Source organism: Hirundo rustica, chromosome 2, assembly GCF_015227805.2.
Source record: "Hirundo rustica isolate bHirRus1 chromosome 2, bHirRus1.pri.v3, whole genome shotgun sequence".
NCBI classification, from domain to species: Eukaryota; Metazoa; Chordata; class Aves; order Passeriformes; family Hirundinidae; genus Hirundo; species Hirundo rustica.
Window position 1 is genome coordinate 91,407,768 of NC_053451.1, and position 15,410 is coordinate 91,423,177.

Below are 15,410 nucleotides of genomic sequence, written 5' to 3' on the forward strand. Positions count from 1 at the left end.
GGAGCCAGGGTTTATTTAAGATGATCAGTAAGTATACACTCAGGGAAAAGGAAAGTCTTCAAAGAAAAGAGCACAAACTATAAAAAACAATAAAACTTGCTTCATATAAAACCAGTTAACACAGATACCATTTAAAATAACAAAAGCTGTGAAAAATATATTTGCAAGCACCTTTTAATATGCTGAAATAATGCTTCTTAACTGATAGCTGAGCTACATGGAAGACTGACACTGTTGCTGAAGTTTATTATTATTTCTGGGATTTTTTTTGCTCATATAACACTGTTTGATGGTCCTGAAATGCAGTGGACCAAGTTTGCATTGGAGACAAACAGATTCAAAGTATAGTAGGACTGTTGCGTTCAAAGCACCTTTATGGAGATTACTGCACTACTCTATGGCCGCTGTTCTATGGTAGATGTACATCCTGCAGGTAATCAACAGCTGAATGCAGCCTCTCAAAAAAACTTCTGCATTTTAAAAAGCTGAACTGAAATGGATGAAGTTTGTGATGCTGCTACAGGAGTTTTGCCTTAGTTGTGCTGGTACACATGGATCATGGTTTTACAAATGTTTTCTTCATACCTGGGTGCTTACAGTAGCTGTCTGTGGTGGCTTGTTCTGTGATGCTGTGAAATCAGCAAGGTTGTACATCTTCCATGGCTTGAACCTCTTGGAAGATTAGCTTTCCTATTTAGATGCCCTACATATGGAAAATAGATACTATTACAAGGTTATTAGCAAAGGAAAATTCCCTCTAAAGGAAATGCAGACATCAAAGCAAATAGCAGAAAACAGAAGTCACGCTGACATTTAACACTGTGTACCTGAGGACTTAGGAATATTCACACAGTTTGACAGGAAGAAAAGTGAAGGATTAATTTAAAGAAAATGGCTACAAATATACTGACTCTGAAAATCTGGACCAGTGGCTAATCAGAGTCAGTTCTGTAGAATTTCAGTCACCACTTCAGCTGAAGGGAAAGTTTCCAAAATCCTTCTCTTGGAGATGAGAGCATTTTAGTTACCTGTAAGTGGGAGTGACTAATGAATCCGTGAGCTTGTCCTAAGATCCAAGAAAGAAAACCTTTGTCAGTGTTTTGTTTTTTGAGGAATATGCAACTTGAGTAGTGGAAGGATGGCAGTTATCTTTGCTATATAGTGTACAGTCAAGGATGAAGCTACTATGATGCGAGGCAATTTTCCAGATGTCCACAGAAACTCAGGCAACAGCTGAATTTAGAAGAAAAGACTGACCAAATACCTTTACAGTCAACTAGAATATTGTATCTTGTGCTGTGTAATACCATTGTGAGACTGACTTAACTCCTCAGAATTATGCATAACTTTATGGCACATTAGAGCATTGGACAGAAACAGAATTATAGCACCATGGGAGAAAAACAGAATTCGACCTCTTTTTGCATTTTCTGTCATGTTTGCCTTCGTTTAAAGCTGTTCATAGACCCCTGGCTTGTGAATCTCTCAGTTGAATGCAGGTTTTGAATTTTCAAGTATTCTTTCTTTTCTTTAATACTCATAGGTTGAAAATCAGTGTCTCAAGTTTCACATTATATGATAGTTAAAATCTAAAGAAACATTATCTGTTATGGTGGTCGCTGTTTTAATTATCTGTTTTAAAGAAGGAAATGCAGCAGGTGGTATTAATTTTTTTCAGTTTAAAAAGCATTTAATTATAGAGAAATAAGAGAGCAGTAGTCAACAGTATAATTTACTGGGTTTTTTTGTGTGTGATAGGCTGAACAAGCGTCTGTTACATCTGAATTTGAGAGCTACAAAGTCCGTGTTCATAATGTTCTAAAACAGCAAAAGAATAAATCTGCTGCTCGGACAGAATCGGAAGGAGCCAAACAAGAAAGGTAAAACTAACATTTTTACTTGATCTGTAATCTGACTGTGGCACTACCTAGCTGAACAGAAGAAACATTACCAGTTTCTACTGTCATGGTGCTGTATTGATTTCTAATAGCTGGATTTATCTTTTTAGCTATTGTTTTTGTGTAGATTACCTATTATTACAGTCAGAAGGTGAAGCAAGGTCTTAGGAAGTTTTTTATTACTCTTATGGGTGGAAATTAGCCAGCACATTCTGTGTAGACTTGCCATGTTTTCTCTGACATGAAGTAGCCAAGTGCCATTTGCAACCGAGAAGAAAAGAGCAGACTGGTTCCGTTCAGCTGAGCTCACTTTCACCTTTTTCAGAAGTGAGTAGTTTAGTGTAGATAAAGCTCTAAATACCAATTCAGTCATCATTTCCAGCAGACTTATGAAATCTGGTATGTGTATCATATGAGGAAAGACTCGGAAGAAAAGTTACACTACCAAAAGTTCCCTGAAAATCCTTTAAGTAGAGTCATAAGCCAGGTGAGTTTAGATTCACTGTAGAAAATGTCTCAGCTCACTGCAAAATTCAATCATATTCTGCAAATTATTTTTATAAGTCATTGGTGGCCGGCCTTGCTGACAGACTGAGCGTTCATGTGTGAAATGTCAGGATTCATTTCTGCCCCAGACCGTCAGTCGGTACCGGCAATTGCAGCCAAAGATCCACCAGAGGGCGACGTGTGCCTTTTGTTAGAGGACTTGCGTTTAGGGTTGCTTTGGGGTTTTTGAAACATTCTTGCTTTTGAAGCAACCAAACTGAAAGAGTTGCCCTTCTTTGTCTCTACTTTTTGCAGAATTTTAAGAAGTTTTGTTATGGTTACTTTTTTTGCGAAAGAGAGACATCTTGGAAGGGAATTGGATTAGCAATAAACAGATGACAAATGGTTCCCAAAGAAATTTACAAGTATCAACTCTAAGGATTAGCGAGATACACAGTTCCTGAGATAATGGAAGTGTCTGTATATATAAACACAGAAACCAGTAAAAAGAGAATGTGTGTGTGTGTGACTTAAGATTTTTTCTTCCTGGTCTTTCTGATTTTGAATTGTTTCTGACCAACTGAGTTTATCTGTTATGGACTTTATGTTGCTTGCTAGCAATTTGCTCAAAATCTACTCCAACCATTTGTCCCCTGTATTTGGTCTTACTAAACTGATGTGCATTTACTAAACAAACAAAACAAAGCCTCACTTTTAAGATTTTTTTTTTCTCCCATCTGAATCCCATATATTATTTTCCTTCTGTCTTGTCCCTCCTTGAAGTAGAAAATGCTGTCAGTCATGCTTCCTACCCCAATAGTTGCATTCCCAGAAGTTCAGATGGGATATGGCAAACCTATTTGTATCTGTGTTGAAACAGGATCTGATTATTTCTGCTATAGCCACATTCGAAGATCATTTTGGTCTTAATGCTGTGTTGATTTATTAATGAATATGCAAATTGGATCAGCTGTCCAAAACCTTGTGGATATCATATAGGTTCTGAAATAATGTAATTATTTTAAATGCATATTGTGTATTCGTTTTTCTTCCACATGCAGGGAACAGTTGGAAATGGTGATAGATCAACTTAAAGTTAAGCTGCAAGATGCTCAGCATAATTCACAGATGAATGCATCTGAACTCCAGGCATTGCAGTCAGAACACGACACCCTGCTGGAAAGACACAATAAGATGCTGCAAGAGACTGTTGCGAAAGAAGCAGAACTCCGAGAAAAGTATGATCTGCTGATGAATAGATAGGGATATTTTATTTTGTTTCAGTTTTAAGATCTTAGCATGTAGAAGCCTATAACTGCACTTCACAAAGAAAGAGCACGTTGTTAAGAAAGTTAAAAGGAATTTTCGAAAGGATCATTTGCAACTTTCATGAGACACGAGAAGTTTCCACAATGACAATGAAATAGTAGCTGATCGGGGAATTTGAGATTTCTGCAAGCTTTCTACCTCTTAACTATCAGATCTAAAAATTAACATTTTTTTAAGCACATTGACTATTTTTAAGTCTAATGCCCAGCACCACATTTGTGTTGTACCACTCTACTGAATTTCATGGATGTTTCCTATTAAAAAAAATAAGATAGTTATATGCGAAGCAAACAAGTTCACTGACAAAATACCCAGTTCTTGTCCACCAAGTTTCTTACAAAAAGTACTGCATTTTATGTTTGTGCTTGCCACAGGCTTAATTTGCGGTTTCTTTCAAAATGAAAGGAATCTGTTTAATCTGTTTCACTTCTTGTAAAATGACGAGTGCCTAATACTTGAGCTGCTCAAAAAAGTCTATCATTGTCTTTTCTTCTCCATTTTGGGTACAAGGAAGTTCACATGAAGTATTAATTACAAATTACAGATTGATATTAGGAACTGTGGACTTATTGTCTTTGTACAGTTTTATCTATTCCTATTAGCTACATAATGATTCACTGTAGTCAACCAAATTATGTTCTGCATTTTTCTGGAAACAACCCATTTCACAGGCGGTTTCCTTTATACATAAACACTGGTATTTTCTACTTTGGCTCTGTTTAAATCTGTATGCTTATAAGGGTAAGTCCTGGGCTTATTTTTTCCATGAATGCATTTGTTTAATTGCATATGACTTTATTTATTTATCCAAAGATGTCTGAATTTTTTGTTCTGACATAGAAGTCAAGATTTTATATAGCACAGTGCATTCATGTAATAAGTAATGTGTAAGATTTTCAGTCTCAGATTTTCCCTGTAAAAATAGGACTTTAAATGAAATAAATGCACACGTAGTCATTCTAAGATAATCATACACATGAAAATTGAAAACTGCCTCAAAGTGTAAAAATTTTGAAATGTAAAACTTTACAGTGTTTTGCTGCTTGTGCCTTACTGTTTTTGCATGCGCTGTTTCCAGACTCTGCACGATACAGTCTGAGAACATGGTCATCAAAACAGAGCACGCTCAGGCATTGAGTCAGCTGACAGCCCAGAATGAAGCTCTCCGGAACAATTTCAGAGATCAGGTCAGGAACCTGCAAGAAGAGCACAGGAAGACAGTAGAGACACTTCAGCAGCAACTCTCCAGAGTAGAAGCTCAGCTCTTCCAACTCAAGAGTGAACCAAGCACTAGAGGTAACTTCCAGGCAGAGTACCAGGTTTTCATGGCTTAGTTACAGATTTGTGTACCCCTGTCTGAAGCTAAAATGTGCTTACAGTGTTTGATTCTGTAAAATCACCAGCAGCTTTTTCTGGAAAATCTTCAGCATGCTGTATCAGTCCACAGATACCAAGTCAGGAATGCATCTTTGTTATTATTTACTGTCACTTCAGAATCCTAAGGTCCTTGCATACATCCAGAGGAGGGCAACAAAGGTGGTGGAGGGGCTGGAAGGACTGTCCTGTGAGGAGCAGCTAAGGACTCTGGGTTGGTCTAGTTTGGAGGAAAGCAGGCTGAGGGCAACCTCATTGCTGTCGTACAGATTCCTGAGTGGGGGAAGTGCAGAGGGAAGTGCTGCTCTTCTCCCTGGTATTCAATGATAGGACATGTGGGATTGGTTCAGAGCTGCCATGGGGAGGTTCAGACTGGACATTTGAAGGCATTTTCTTACTGGGAGGGTGGTCATGCTCTTGAACAGCCTTCCCATTGAAGTGATTGATGCCCCAAACCTGTGAGTGTTTTAAGAGGTGTTTTGACAATGCCCTTGATAATGTTTTAACTTTTGATCAGCCTTGAAGTGGTCAGGCAGTTGGACTAGATACTTGTTGGTCACTTCCAACTTCTAGAACTATTCTGTTCTAGAATCTGCATCACTGATACCTATTCTGCAGTATCTGCATTGTCAGACAGATGGAGGGAAATTACTTTGTAAATATTTGGTGTTCTTATCAGGTTGTTGAAGGTTTTAGAGCATGCTGGACATCTGCCTCAAGTATGAAGTGTAAAGGCTAAAGAAAAGTGTATTGGAAACTGTTTTAAGAATGTTTGTTATTTGTATATATGCTATTTATTATACTTGCTATTTGATCCTTCTTCCAGTTTAAGATTTTACTGTCTTCATTCTCAAGTGCTATTTTCCTGTCTGTAAAGTTACTAATCAGGATGTAGTTGGACATTTGCCAAGCAGCAGCAACAGTTTAAGAAGTTGCTGTGTTATTACTGAAGTAGAAGGGTCATGCACACAGTAATAAAACAGGAGAATTTACACCTCCCACAGGACTGGTTGAAACAAAAGTGAATTTTGTTTTGCATTATATAGGTATTTGTTACTCTTACCATAGCTAAAACACATATTCAGGGAGATTTGCATCAAAGTTTCATAGTCACTGAAATAAAACCTGCCAATCAAGTTTAAATTTAGAATCAGACTTTGATTGGAATGGCCATTTGGGGCTAAAAGGCTGTATTTTGCTATTATAAATGTTACGTGCATACTTTTTCTTTTTGCTTCACCTTCCCCTGCATTTTGAAGACTAGTTTATGTACCACTCTCAATCTGAGACAGTCACACCTAGGAAATAGCCCTCCCAATTTCATTCTGATATGAACTTCAGTAAGTATCTTTCAGGTCCAGCTGTTTCAAATCCAGCAACGAAGAGCCTGAGAGAGCGGCGGAACACTGACCTTCCTGTCCTCGATGTGCACACTGTCGCCAGGGAAGAGGGAGAAGGCATGGAAACAACAGACACAGAGTCTGTGTCCTCAGCCAGCACCCATGTTCAATCCTTGGAGCAGCTTCTGAACTCATCAGAAGCAAAGCCTGGTATGTAGAACGTGGCTTTCAGAAGAGCTTGCCTACATAGGTTGCAGAGGTTTGCACCCTCAAAATATTTTAGAGCATTGTGTTTTCATGCTTTTAGGTGCAAGACACAAGTCTAGTCAAGTGCCGCCGAGTTTATACCGTCCTGAACTTTTGTAGGAGTTTTGTCACTGAGTAAGGGCTAACAGTAGGACATTCCTACAGGTTTTAGTGATTTAAAGATGTCAAATTTCTGACCTTTTAAAGGGAAAAGACTGGGTGAGCAAGTCAGTGAATAGTTACAAAAGTTTTTGTATTCTGGATGAGTCTCTAATAGGGACAGTTAAATGCTGATTTAATCCTGTTAATGAAAGGATAAAATTTCTGTTTATCTAAATGAGGCTTATTAAAATAGTACTTTATTCATAGGGCTTTTTCTAGGAAAGTGAAATCTGGCATGAAAAAGAACGTTTTAGAAGTCCCCAAAAACCAGAAAAATACATGGTAGCATATAATCCTGTTTTAAAAGTCTACTGAACACTTCATGGATAACTGTTGAAAATCTCCATTTATGAGCAGGAAACAAGGAGTAAGTTAAAACCTGGTATCTTGAGGTACTCTAGATACTCTAGAATTGTTTTGCCAGCCCCCTTTTAATACGTAAATAAAAATAGATCAGAAAATAAGCGTGCAGCAGCAGCACTGATGCCTGTTAAGTCTGCACTCTGACTTTGCATGAATTCTGTTCATAAGAAACTACATTAATCAAGTCCTGATGTTAAGTTAGTATGAAATAGATGCAAGTGCTTTTTCCTTCTCTTAGTTTTCTTTTCCAATTAATTGCAGAACCATCTCAGTGGCAAGCAGATCTCACCAAGGATGAACTGATTCAGAAACTAAGCACAACAACTAAGAGTGCTGATCACTTGAATGAATTACTTCGTGAGTCAGAAGCAACCAATGCAATCCTAATGGAACAAATAAAGGTTAGCAGACACACAAGAGATGTGAAGGCAGCTCCAATTTCCATGATCCATTTCTTAGACGAAATATCTTTCGGAGAATCCCAGTCTATAAAATTTTGGTGGTATAAAATTTAATTTGGGAGGGACTTTTATTCCATAGGTCTGATTGGTGCTTTCAGAGTCTACTTCAGTTTTTGGGTTTTTTCACCACAGTTTCTAGTTGGGTAGGCATTGAGGGGAGGGGGAGAGGAGTGTGAAGTAAAAGCTGGTACAAAAGAAAAGCCTCAGGAGTTTGGAAGTTTAATGTTTAGTGAAGGGTCTACACTATTTTCACTTAGATAAAAGCAGTGAATCCCAAGGGAAGCATTGTCTGGTTTCTCTTCCTGTAATCTACTTCAGCCATCTTAAGTTAAAGGAAGACACATAAACTAACATATGAGTGAGCTTTCTGAAGGCGTTTGTAAATGTGCTAAGCTTCCTTTTCTAAAATGCTTTTAAATTACTATCATCAGATTTCTGAATTATTTAACTGTTCAGCTATTGCTACTCTTTTATCACTGATATTGTATCTCTATACTGCACAAATTTTATCAAAAAAGGTTATTTTTAGTCAATAATAAGTTCATTCTCGTAACATTATCGCTTATTTAATTTTCACTGGATTTTTGTCCTGAATATGTTGCTAAACATGCATTATTCTTTTTGAAGCAAGCTGTGCAATTCATTTTTTAGCTCTTCAAAACCCCTTTGTTCCATTACTCATTAATGAAGCAAGGAGTATTACATATTTCTTTTCCTCATCTCTAGCTTCTTAAGAATGAAATAAGAAGACTGGAAAGAAATCAAGAGAGAGAAAAGTCTGTGGCTAATCTAGAATACTTGAAGAATGTTCTATTGCAGTTCATATTTCTGAAATCAGGAAGTGAGAAGGAACGGCTGCTCCCAGTAATAGACACCATGTTGCAGCTCAGCCCTGAAGAGAAGGGGAAGCTGGTTGCCATTGCCCAAGGTTGGTGGTGTTCAAAATATTGTCACAAAAAAAGAGGAAAGGTGAAAAAGGAAGAGGATACTTCTCTGCTGTCTGTTGTGTAAACCTCTGAGAAAAAGCAAAACTTAGTATTATGATGCCAGTGTACTGGTCATAAAACCATTTTCTTTGTTGGGAAGTTACTATTCAGTTTTTAGTAAACAGAACAAATACCATAAAATTGACATAAGATATAATTTCTTCTGGAACATTCACATTTTAGGAAGACAATAGTAAGGTGAAAAATATAATGTGTTCGTGATTTGAGTAGAGTTAAAATTTTTTTTATCAAAATAGAGGTTTATATAATTGAATTATTTTCTTTGCAGATGTTCTAAACAGATAACCAAAGTGTTCTTCTTAAGGCAATAGAGCAGATATATTAGTTTCAATATAATACGTTGAAAGATATCTTAAAATATGCTCTTCATTGAAGAAATAAAGGACTAGGGAAGGACGTAAAAAGTTAGGCATTTGCAAGAAATTAACACAGGATTTCTGTGTACAATAATGTTCTTTTTCTGCTTCAAATACTCTGAGCATTCATTCTCTTAAAATGCTTTTTAAGATACTGTTTGTGATTTCTCAATGAGAGCAACTGTAGCTTCTTGTACTTCATTAGCAACTGACCTATACTTTGTCTTAGAATTAATATAAACAGTAAGCAATGCATTACATAAAAGAAGTTAAAACTTGTGAACAAAATCACAGTAAAAGTGGAAGCGTTCAAGTATAGCATTCCATAATAGGCTGTGCATTTGCAAAAATAAGATGTAAGTCAAGTTCATAGCATGTTCTTGTTGTTCTAGCCCTCTAATGAAGACTGATTGGATTTTTCTGGAGAATGGTGATAAATTGCCTTTTTCAGACATTCTCAAGTACCCAAAGTAAAGTGGTACTTTAGTAGTACTATCTCATATCTATGTCAGCCCAAGAATGAGTTCCTTTCTCAGCAAGCTTAAGGATAGCCTTTGAAAAAAGATAAAGGCAAAGAAAGGGGGAAAGGTCATGTAACCAAATTATGCAATGTGTAACGTAATAAATGTTTTTCTTCCTCTTTCAGGTGAAGAAGAGAGCACCTCACGGCCTTCTGGGTGGGCTTCTTACCTCCACAGCTGGTCAGGACTTCGATAAAACAGTGGAAATGCTGAATCTTTAAAAACATTCCACAACTGCAAACTTGAGAAATCTTACTGTAGATCTGTTGATGTTGTAGCATTGAACCTGCAGGGTTTCGTTTTTATGTGTTATTTTCAGCTTTTTAGGCTCTGCTAAGAAAGAAGCCTGCAGTAGCTCTGAATGATGGTCCTATGTCATGCTCTGGCAGCAGTGAACTGTTTTTCTTGAAATTGTTAAAGCTGATAATAAGAACTATGAGAAGTGACAAATTAATTGCAAATAACTTGGAAACAGAATTTGTCAACCTGTGATAGCTCTTTTGATATCAGTTTAAGAGTTTGACCTGATATGTTAACTGGAATAACTAGAGTTTAGTTTTAAAGCATTTAAAAGTGTTTACAGTTGCTTTCACATATCAGCTAGCTGATCTATATGGTTAGTGTTACTCTCTGCACATTTAAGAAATTTTAAATTATTTCTTCTCTTGTGATAACTAAAAAAATGAAGATATTTAAGAAACAGGGCATTTTATGCTTTAAAGTTGTAGTCTTTCCTAAATTATTTTGCTTTTTGCAGAACATGAAGGCAACAGTTAAAAAAATGTAGAGGGTTCAAAAATCTGTATGAAATATAGTGCTTGTCATATCTGGGCATGGTACTGTAGTAGAGATTGATGGCATCTATGGAAGCCTTAGGATAGTTCTCCAAGACTCAGAGGTCCTAAGTGAGCTGAAGCTTTGTGAGAAAGGGCTTAAGCTAGGGCTTTTTAATCTGAGCTTGGAAGTTTGTGGAAAAGACTAGGGAGAAATGTTCCATTACTGGTATGATGTCTGTAATATGATGACAAGACTAGTCATACTGACTTAGTCATAATGAAGACACTAAAGAAAGAATCTGAGCCCACAGGTCAGACTCCTAACATTAACTTCTGAGAGAAAAGAATGAAGCTTTTGTCAACAGATGCATCTTTGAAATATTCTAATGACTGAAGATCTTACTCTCTCACTTACCTGTGTGTGTGCACATCGTTTGCATAGATCTTTTGCACAGATGAGATGATCTCTGTTCTAGGTTACATGACAGAATGTTACAGGTTTTATCCAAGAAAAATAAATTTCTACCATCTCTGTTTCTCTTATCAACACAGCACCTTTTTTTACCTTCAGTTGTCTTCTCCCCTTTACAGTCCATAATGCCTTTCACCATCTTAATTTATTTGTAAGGTTTTAAAAAGCATACACGTGTTTGAATCCTCCTTATGTTTAAACCAGAGTCTGTCTGTCTTTTTCACTCATATTTTCATGTTCTCTGTGGTGTTTTACAGAGAGTCTTTCCCTGGTACACATACGAATACTAAATAAGGTTCTTCCTTTCCTATCTACCTTAGCTCAGGCTCTGAGGAAATGATGGTTGTTCCTTTAATACTGCCTTATTTCAGGCTGAGATTAATCTGAATGTATGAACAGCAGAATGGCAGCATGTTGAGAATAAACTGTTCAGTAAGTTTGCTTTTGGTTTAATTTTTTGCTTATTGTATTTCAGTACACAATCCACAAAGCCAACAGGCTTTATTTAGGTGTTTTAATTCTTTTCCATTGTCCTAGGCACTTCTGTTTTCTTCCCCTCCAATATGTATTTTAACTGGAACCTTTATGGTTTGTGCTACTGGGGAAAACATCTTCTGTGGACTTTCAGGGCAGTGAACTGATCAACAGCAGTGTGAGGGACGGGTCTTTACGGTGTCTGTAGGTAGCAAACAGGAGGCTATGTTTAGGCTTTCTTGCATTTGCTTTCGGAATGAATTACCTTCAGCATTCGTGGTTTGGACCAGGTCTCAGATGTTGGATTCAAACTCCTTATTCAGCTGGATTTGGTTGCTGTCACTCAAAGGAATGCCAAAACATAGCAACAGGAGAAATTTGGAATATGTATAAAATAAGTGCTAGTCATCTTCCTGCTGTGATTTTAACAATGGAAGCACATGAGTAGAAGGGTATGGCTTTGTCTCACGTAGTTCACACTCCCTTTGCAGCTGACCTGATGTAGTCTCTGCTGTTGCTAAAGAGCTGTGACGAGTTCCTCTTTAAAGGCACATATTTCAGAACTGTAAATTATTTAACATTGTAAGCTGTGAATAAAGGTATGCAAGTAACAAATATCACTGGGTGTATGAAAGACCAGTTGCTTATTGACTTCTTTCAAGTCTGAGTTGCATGCTCACTGTTTTAGTAAAACTTGAGTACCACACTTATGAATGTAGTGAACAACTTGCATTAATATATATATTTTTTTACAATGAAATATTGATATCTTAATTAAAGTAAAAATATTTTAATAACTGTTACTAAACTGTTTTCTGTTGCTAAGATTGCCAGAACTTATCTGTGTGGCAATAAACTGACTGTAAGCAAAGATATCAAAGTTTAACAGACACCTGAGTAAATGGCGTAGAAGAATGTGAACTGGAAACAGGATTATTTTGCATAGAGAACTTATATGCCATATGTTTGCATTTGTAATGTACAGCATTGTAGCTGTGATTAGCTTTCAAAAAGCAGTTTAAAGTTTTAAGTAGTACTGCTGCTTCTTGTTATAATGTGGTGCTCTTTTTTGCTTTCTGGTTCTTTTTGTTTACTTTACAGTGCCACATTGATTAGGATGTTTCACAGAAAATGTCACCCTTGCCCAAAATATTCATAAGCTTAGGACCAATTTTTATCTTTTAACAGCCTGCCTTTGGCCCAAGCATAAGGAAGGAATGATGATAATGATAATAATGATAGTAATAATAATAATAAATTCTGCTGTCAATATGCAGATTATATATTAATCAAAAACCAAAAATGAGAGTGATTCAGTGTTCCCAAAGCTGCATGTGCACTGTGGCTGAATTTTTAGCTATCTGATGCTGACTTATAAACAGGTTATATGTCTTTCATTTTCCCTTTACCCAGAAGGGAGACTCATCTGTGGAAGCAGCTGGAAGATGGGAAGATCAGAGCTTGTCACACGGTTGTATAGATGTGTCCAGTTGAATCTGGGGTTCAGGATGGCCCAAGGGAACCATGTTAGAAGTTATACACGAGAGAGTAAAGTTGCTTTATTTCTTTCATAGCCCTCCTTCCCCAAACTGTAACTGTGAGAATACAGGGTTAGATTATTTTCTAAATTTAAATCCTCCTTCATCTCCCTCCATCCTTCTGCTGTGATAAGAGATGATATATTATGAAATTGTAGAGGAATGCCTAAAAACTCTCCTTAGTTTTTACTAAGTGACTTTGAAGGCAGTTTAAACATACATGCTTCATTTGGCTCATGTCTTGGCTTCACCCAGTGCACCAATACTAAGCTAGTATGTTTAGTTCTGCTGCTAGTTCTACTATTGTTGGTACTGTGAAAATACATCCCTTAGAAGCCTTGCAAATAGCAGTCACCACTCACAAGCTGAGAAACCAAATGTATGAAGAGATAAAAATATATTTGTTATAGTTAATTCAGAATTGCTAGTCTGGATAGATAAGTATTTTGTTTGGAAATAATGTCTTTGATGGCCTTTTCATGTGGCCATCACTTCAATAAAATTCACCTTTACTCAACAGAGTGCCTTTTTTTTTTTTCTCCTGAATGCCTGTTTTTACCTGAGAAAATGCTACTCAGGTGCATGGTAGAAAACAAGGGCTGTCTACAATTATACTGAAGAGATTTTATGAATCTGGTATAGTATCCACAGCCTCTACTTTGGGAGGAAACTAAAGCAATGGATGCTTCTGGGTGAACAGAAAAGAAGTTGGTTTGTTATTGGGTTTTTTTGGGGGGAAAAAAAAACACTTTAAAAAAGCTCATTTAAATTACTTCAAATGTGTTACTAGATTGTCACCAGCAATCTGACAATAGACATGGAGAGGAGGGATACAGAACCTGTTAATGGCCTTATTAACAGGATTGCATTTAGTGTGTTTGACTGCTACCCACCTTATAAATCAGCATGCGTTTCTAATTGCACTCAACTTTGAAATGGACATAATTACCTCCTTCCTAATAAGTTGTGATAATTTATCTGCATGATTGTCCTAGTGCAAAGATTACATACTCTGTGGATGAAGTGGTGCTCAGTTTGATTTAGGCATGAGTTTGGTGTGTTTATTTTCTTGCCAACCTTTTTTTGTAGACCATGCTTATTACACAAATACATGGTCAGAGAAGGGATCATAAGCTGTGAAGGCATAATAAATGGATATAAGGGTCAAAAAAGAGAGCTTGATACTTCCAGTCAAATTTTAACAGCTTTTACATAAGTGTATATATGCTGTGGGGAAGGGAAATAATAATCTGCCTATTTTTTAAACAAATTTGATTAAGATTTATCATATGGTTGTGAAAGGATAATAAGACGTATCTTAGATTCAGGAGCTTTCTTTCTTTCCTTCCTGTCCTGTGTTTCTCAGGCTCATTCTGAGGTTTCAGGCTGGATTGAATAGTGAAGATTGAGAGTAGTAGAGCAAGTATGGAAATGCACATCAGTTACTGCTCCAACAAATCAGCATGCCTTGGTATTGGCAAATCATTTTTTTTTCCGCTGTCAGTTGAATGCCTAAAGGCTTCTTAAGAATCCAAGGTAAATGTAATCAGTGTCAAAAACAGTGTGCGTGGGCACAGTCCCAGTCCTCCCACAGCAGGCTCTAAAAGTGTTTTAAATTGATAGACATTGGATAGCAGCTGTGTATGAGCATAGGATTTAAGTGGGGTTTATTGTTTCATTGCCTGAAAATCGAAGCTTGTTCTGAGAACGCTCAGACTGTTTCCGGATGGGAGGTACATATTAGCTCTTGGCTCTCTTGCCCTTTGCAGCATGCAGAGCATCTCAAAAAGCACAGAAACCATTACAGAGCTCCAGAAAAAGGCTTTTAGCCAAATACTGTTTTACTGTTATTACTCTCCTTTGTGGAGTTAAGTTGCTGATGCTCAGCATTACTCTTGCCAAGGGAGAAAGCCAGTCATAAAATTCTGGCGTTAACGTCCACATATTTATACAGACTAGTTAATGTTCCTCTCACATCTAGTCACAGCATTGACTTAAACCTGCAGCTGTAGCAGTCCAGGTGAAGCTGCCCACCTTTGCAAGGGGACAGGTGGGTGGTCCCGCTGCTCCAGGGGCAGAGGGCTACAGCCTCTGGAATAGGGGAGAAAAGCAGATGGTGGTGATAAAAACTTGAAACACCTCCTGTTGTTGGTGTGGCAGCTCTCTGTCCCTGCTCTGACTACCCACCAGCCTTTCTCTTGGAAACTGGTTAAACCAGTTGTTTGCAGTTGTGGGGGATAGTGGATATCTTGAAGGAAGAGGATTTTCAGAAAATGCAGAAAAGCTAAGGTTGGGTTTTGTGACATTCTGGGAAAGATGGGAATTGCAATGACAAAAAGCTTGAAATAGAAAAATTGCTCACTTTCACTAAAAATGTGAGAGTAGTACCATGATCTCCAAGAGTCATTATTTCTTACAAGTACCTGTTTTGTGATGCTGCCGTAAGTTTTTTCTTTGGCCTTTACTGTGTCTGTACAAGTACTGATCTTGTCACAAAGATGAAATTTATACTGCTAAATAAGGGATTTTATTGATCAATTTTGCAGAGGTTTGAGATTGAACAATAAAAGTTATATCCTTGGTTTTGCACAGTCTCCCCTCTTCCAG

The 15,410-nt window shown here is 37.2% G+C and overlaps 1 protein-coding gene across 1 annotated transcript in view; it reads left to right on the plus strand.

Annotated features, from left to right (window-relative positions):
• Positions 1-12,157, plus strand: part of GCC2 (GRIP and coiled-coil domain containing 2) — a 29,545-nt gene extending 17,388 nt beyond the window's left edge. Inside the window, 7 exon segments of the mRNA XM_040054705.2 lie at positions 1,759-1,880; positions 3,446-3,622; positions 4,792-5,009; positions 6,443-6,637; positions 7,460-7,599; positions 8,386-8,587; positions 9,669-12,157. Coding sequence (XP_039910639.1) covers positions 1,759-1,880; positions 3,446-3,622; positions 4,792-5,009; positions 6,443-6,637; positions 7,460-7,599; positions 8,386-8,587; positions 9,669-9,739 — 1,125 coding nt within the window. The 3' untranslated portion in view covers positions 9,740-12,157.
• Positions 12,158-15,410: the final 3,253 nt, after the last annotated feature.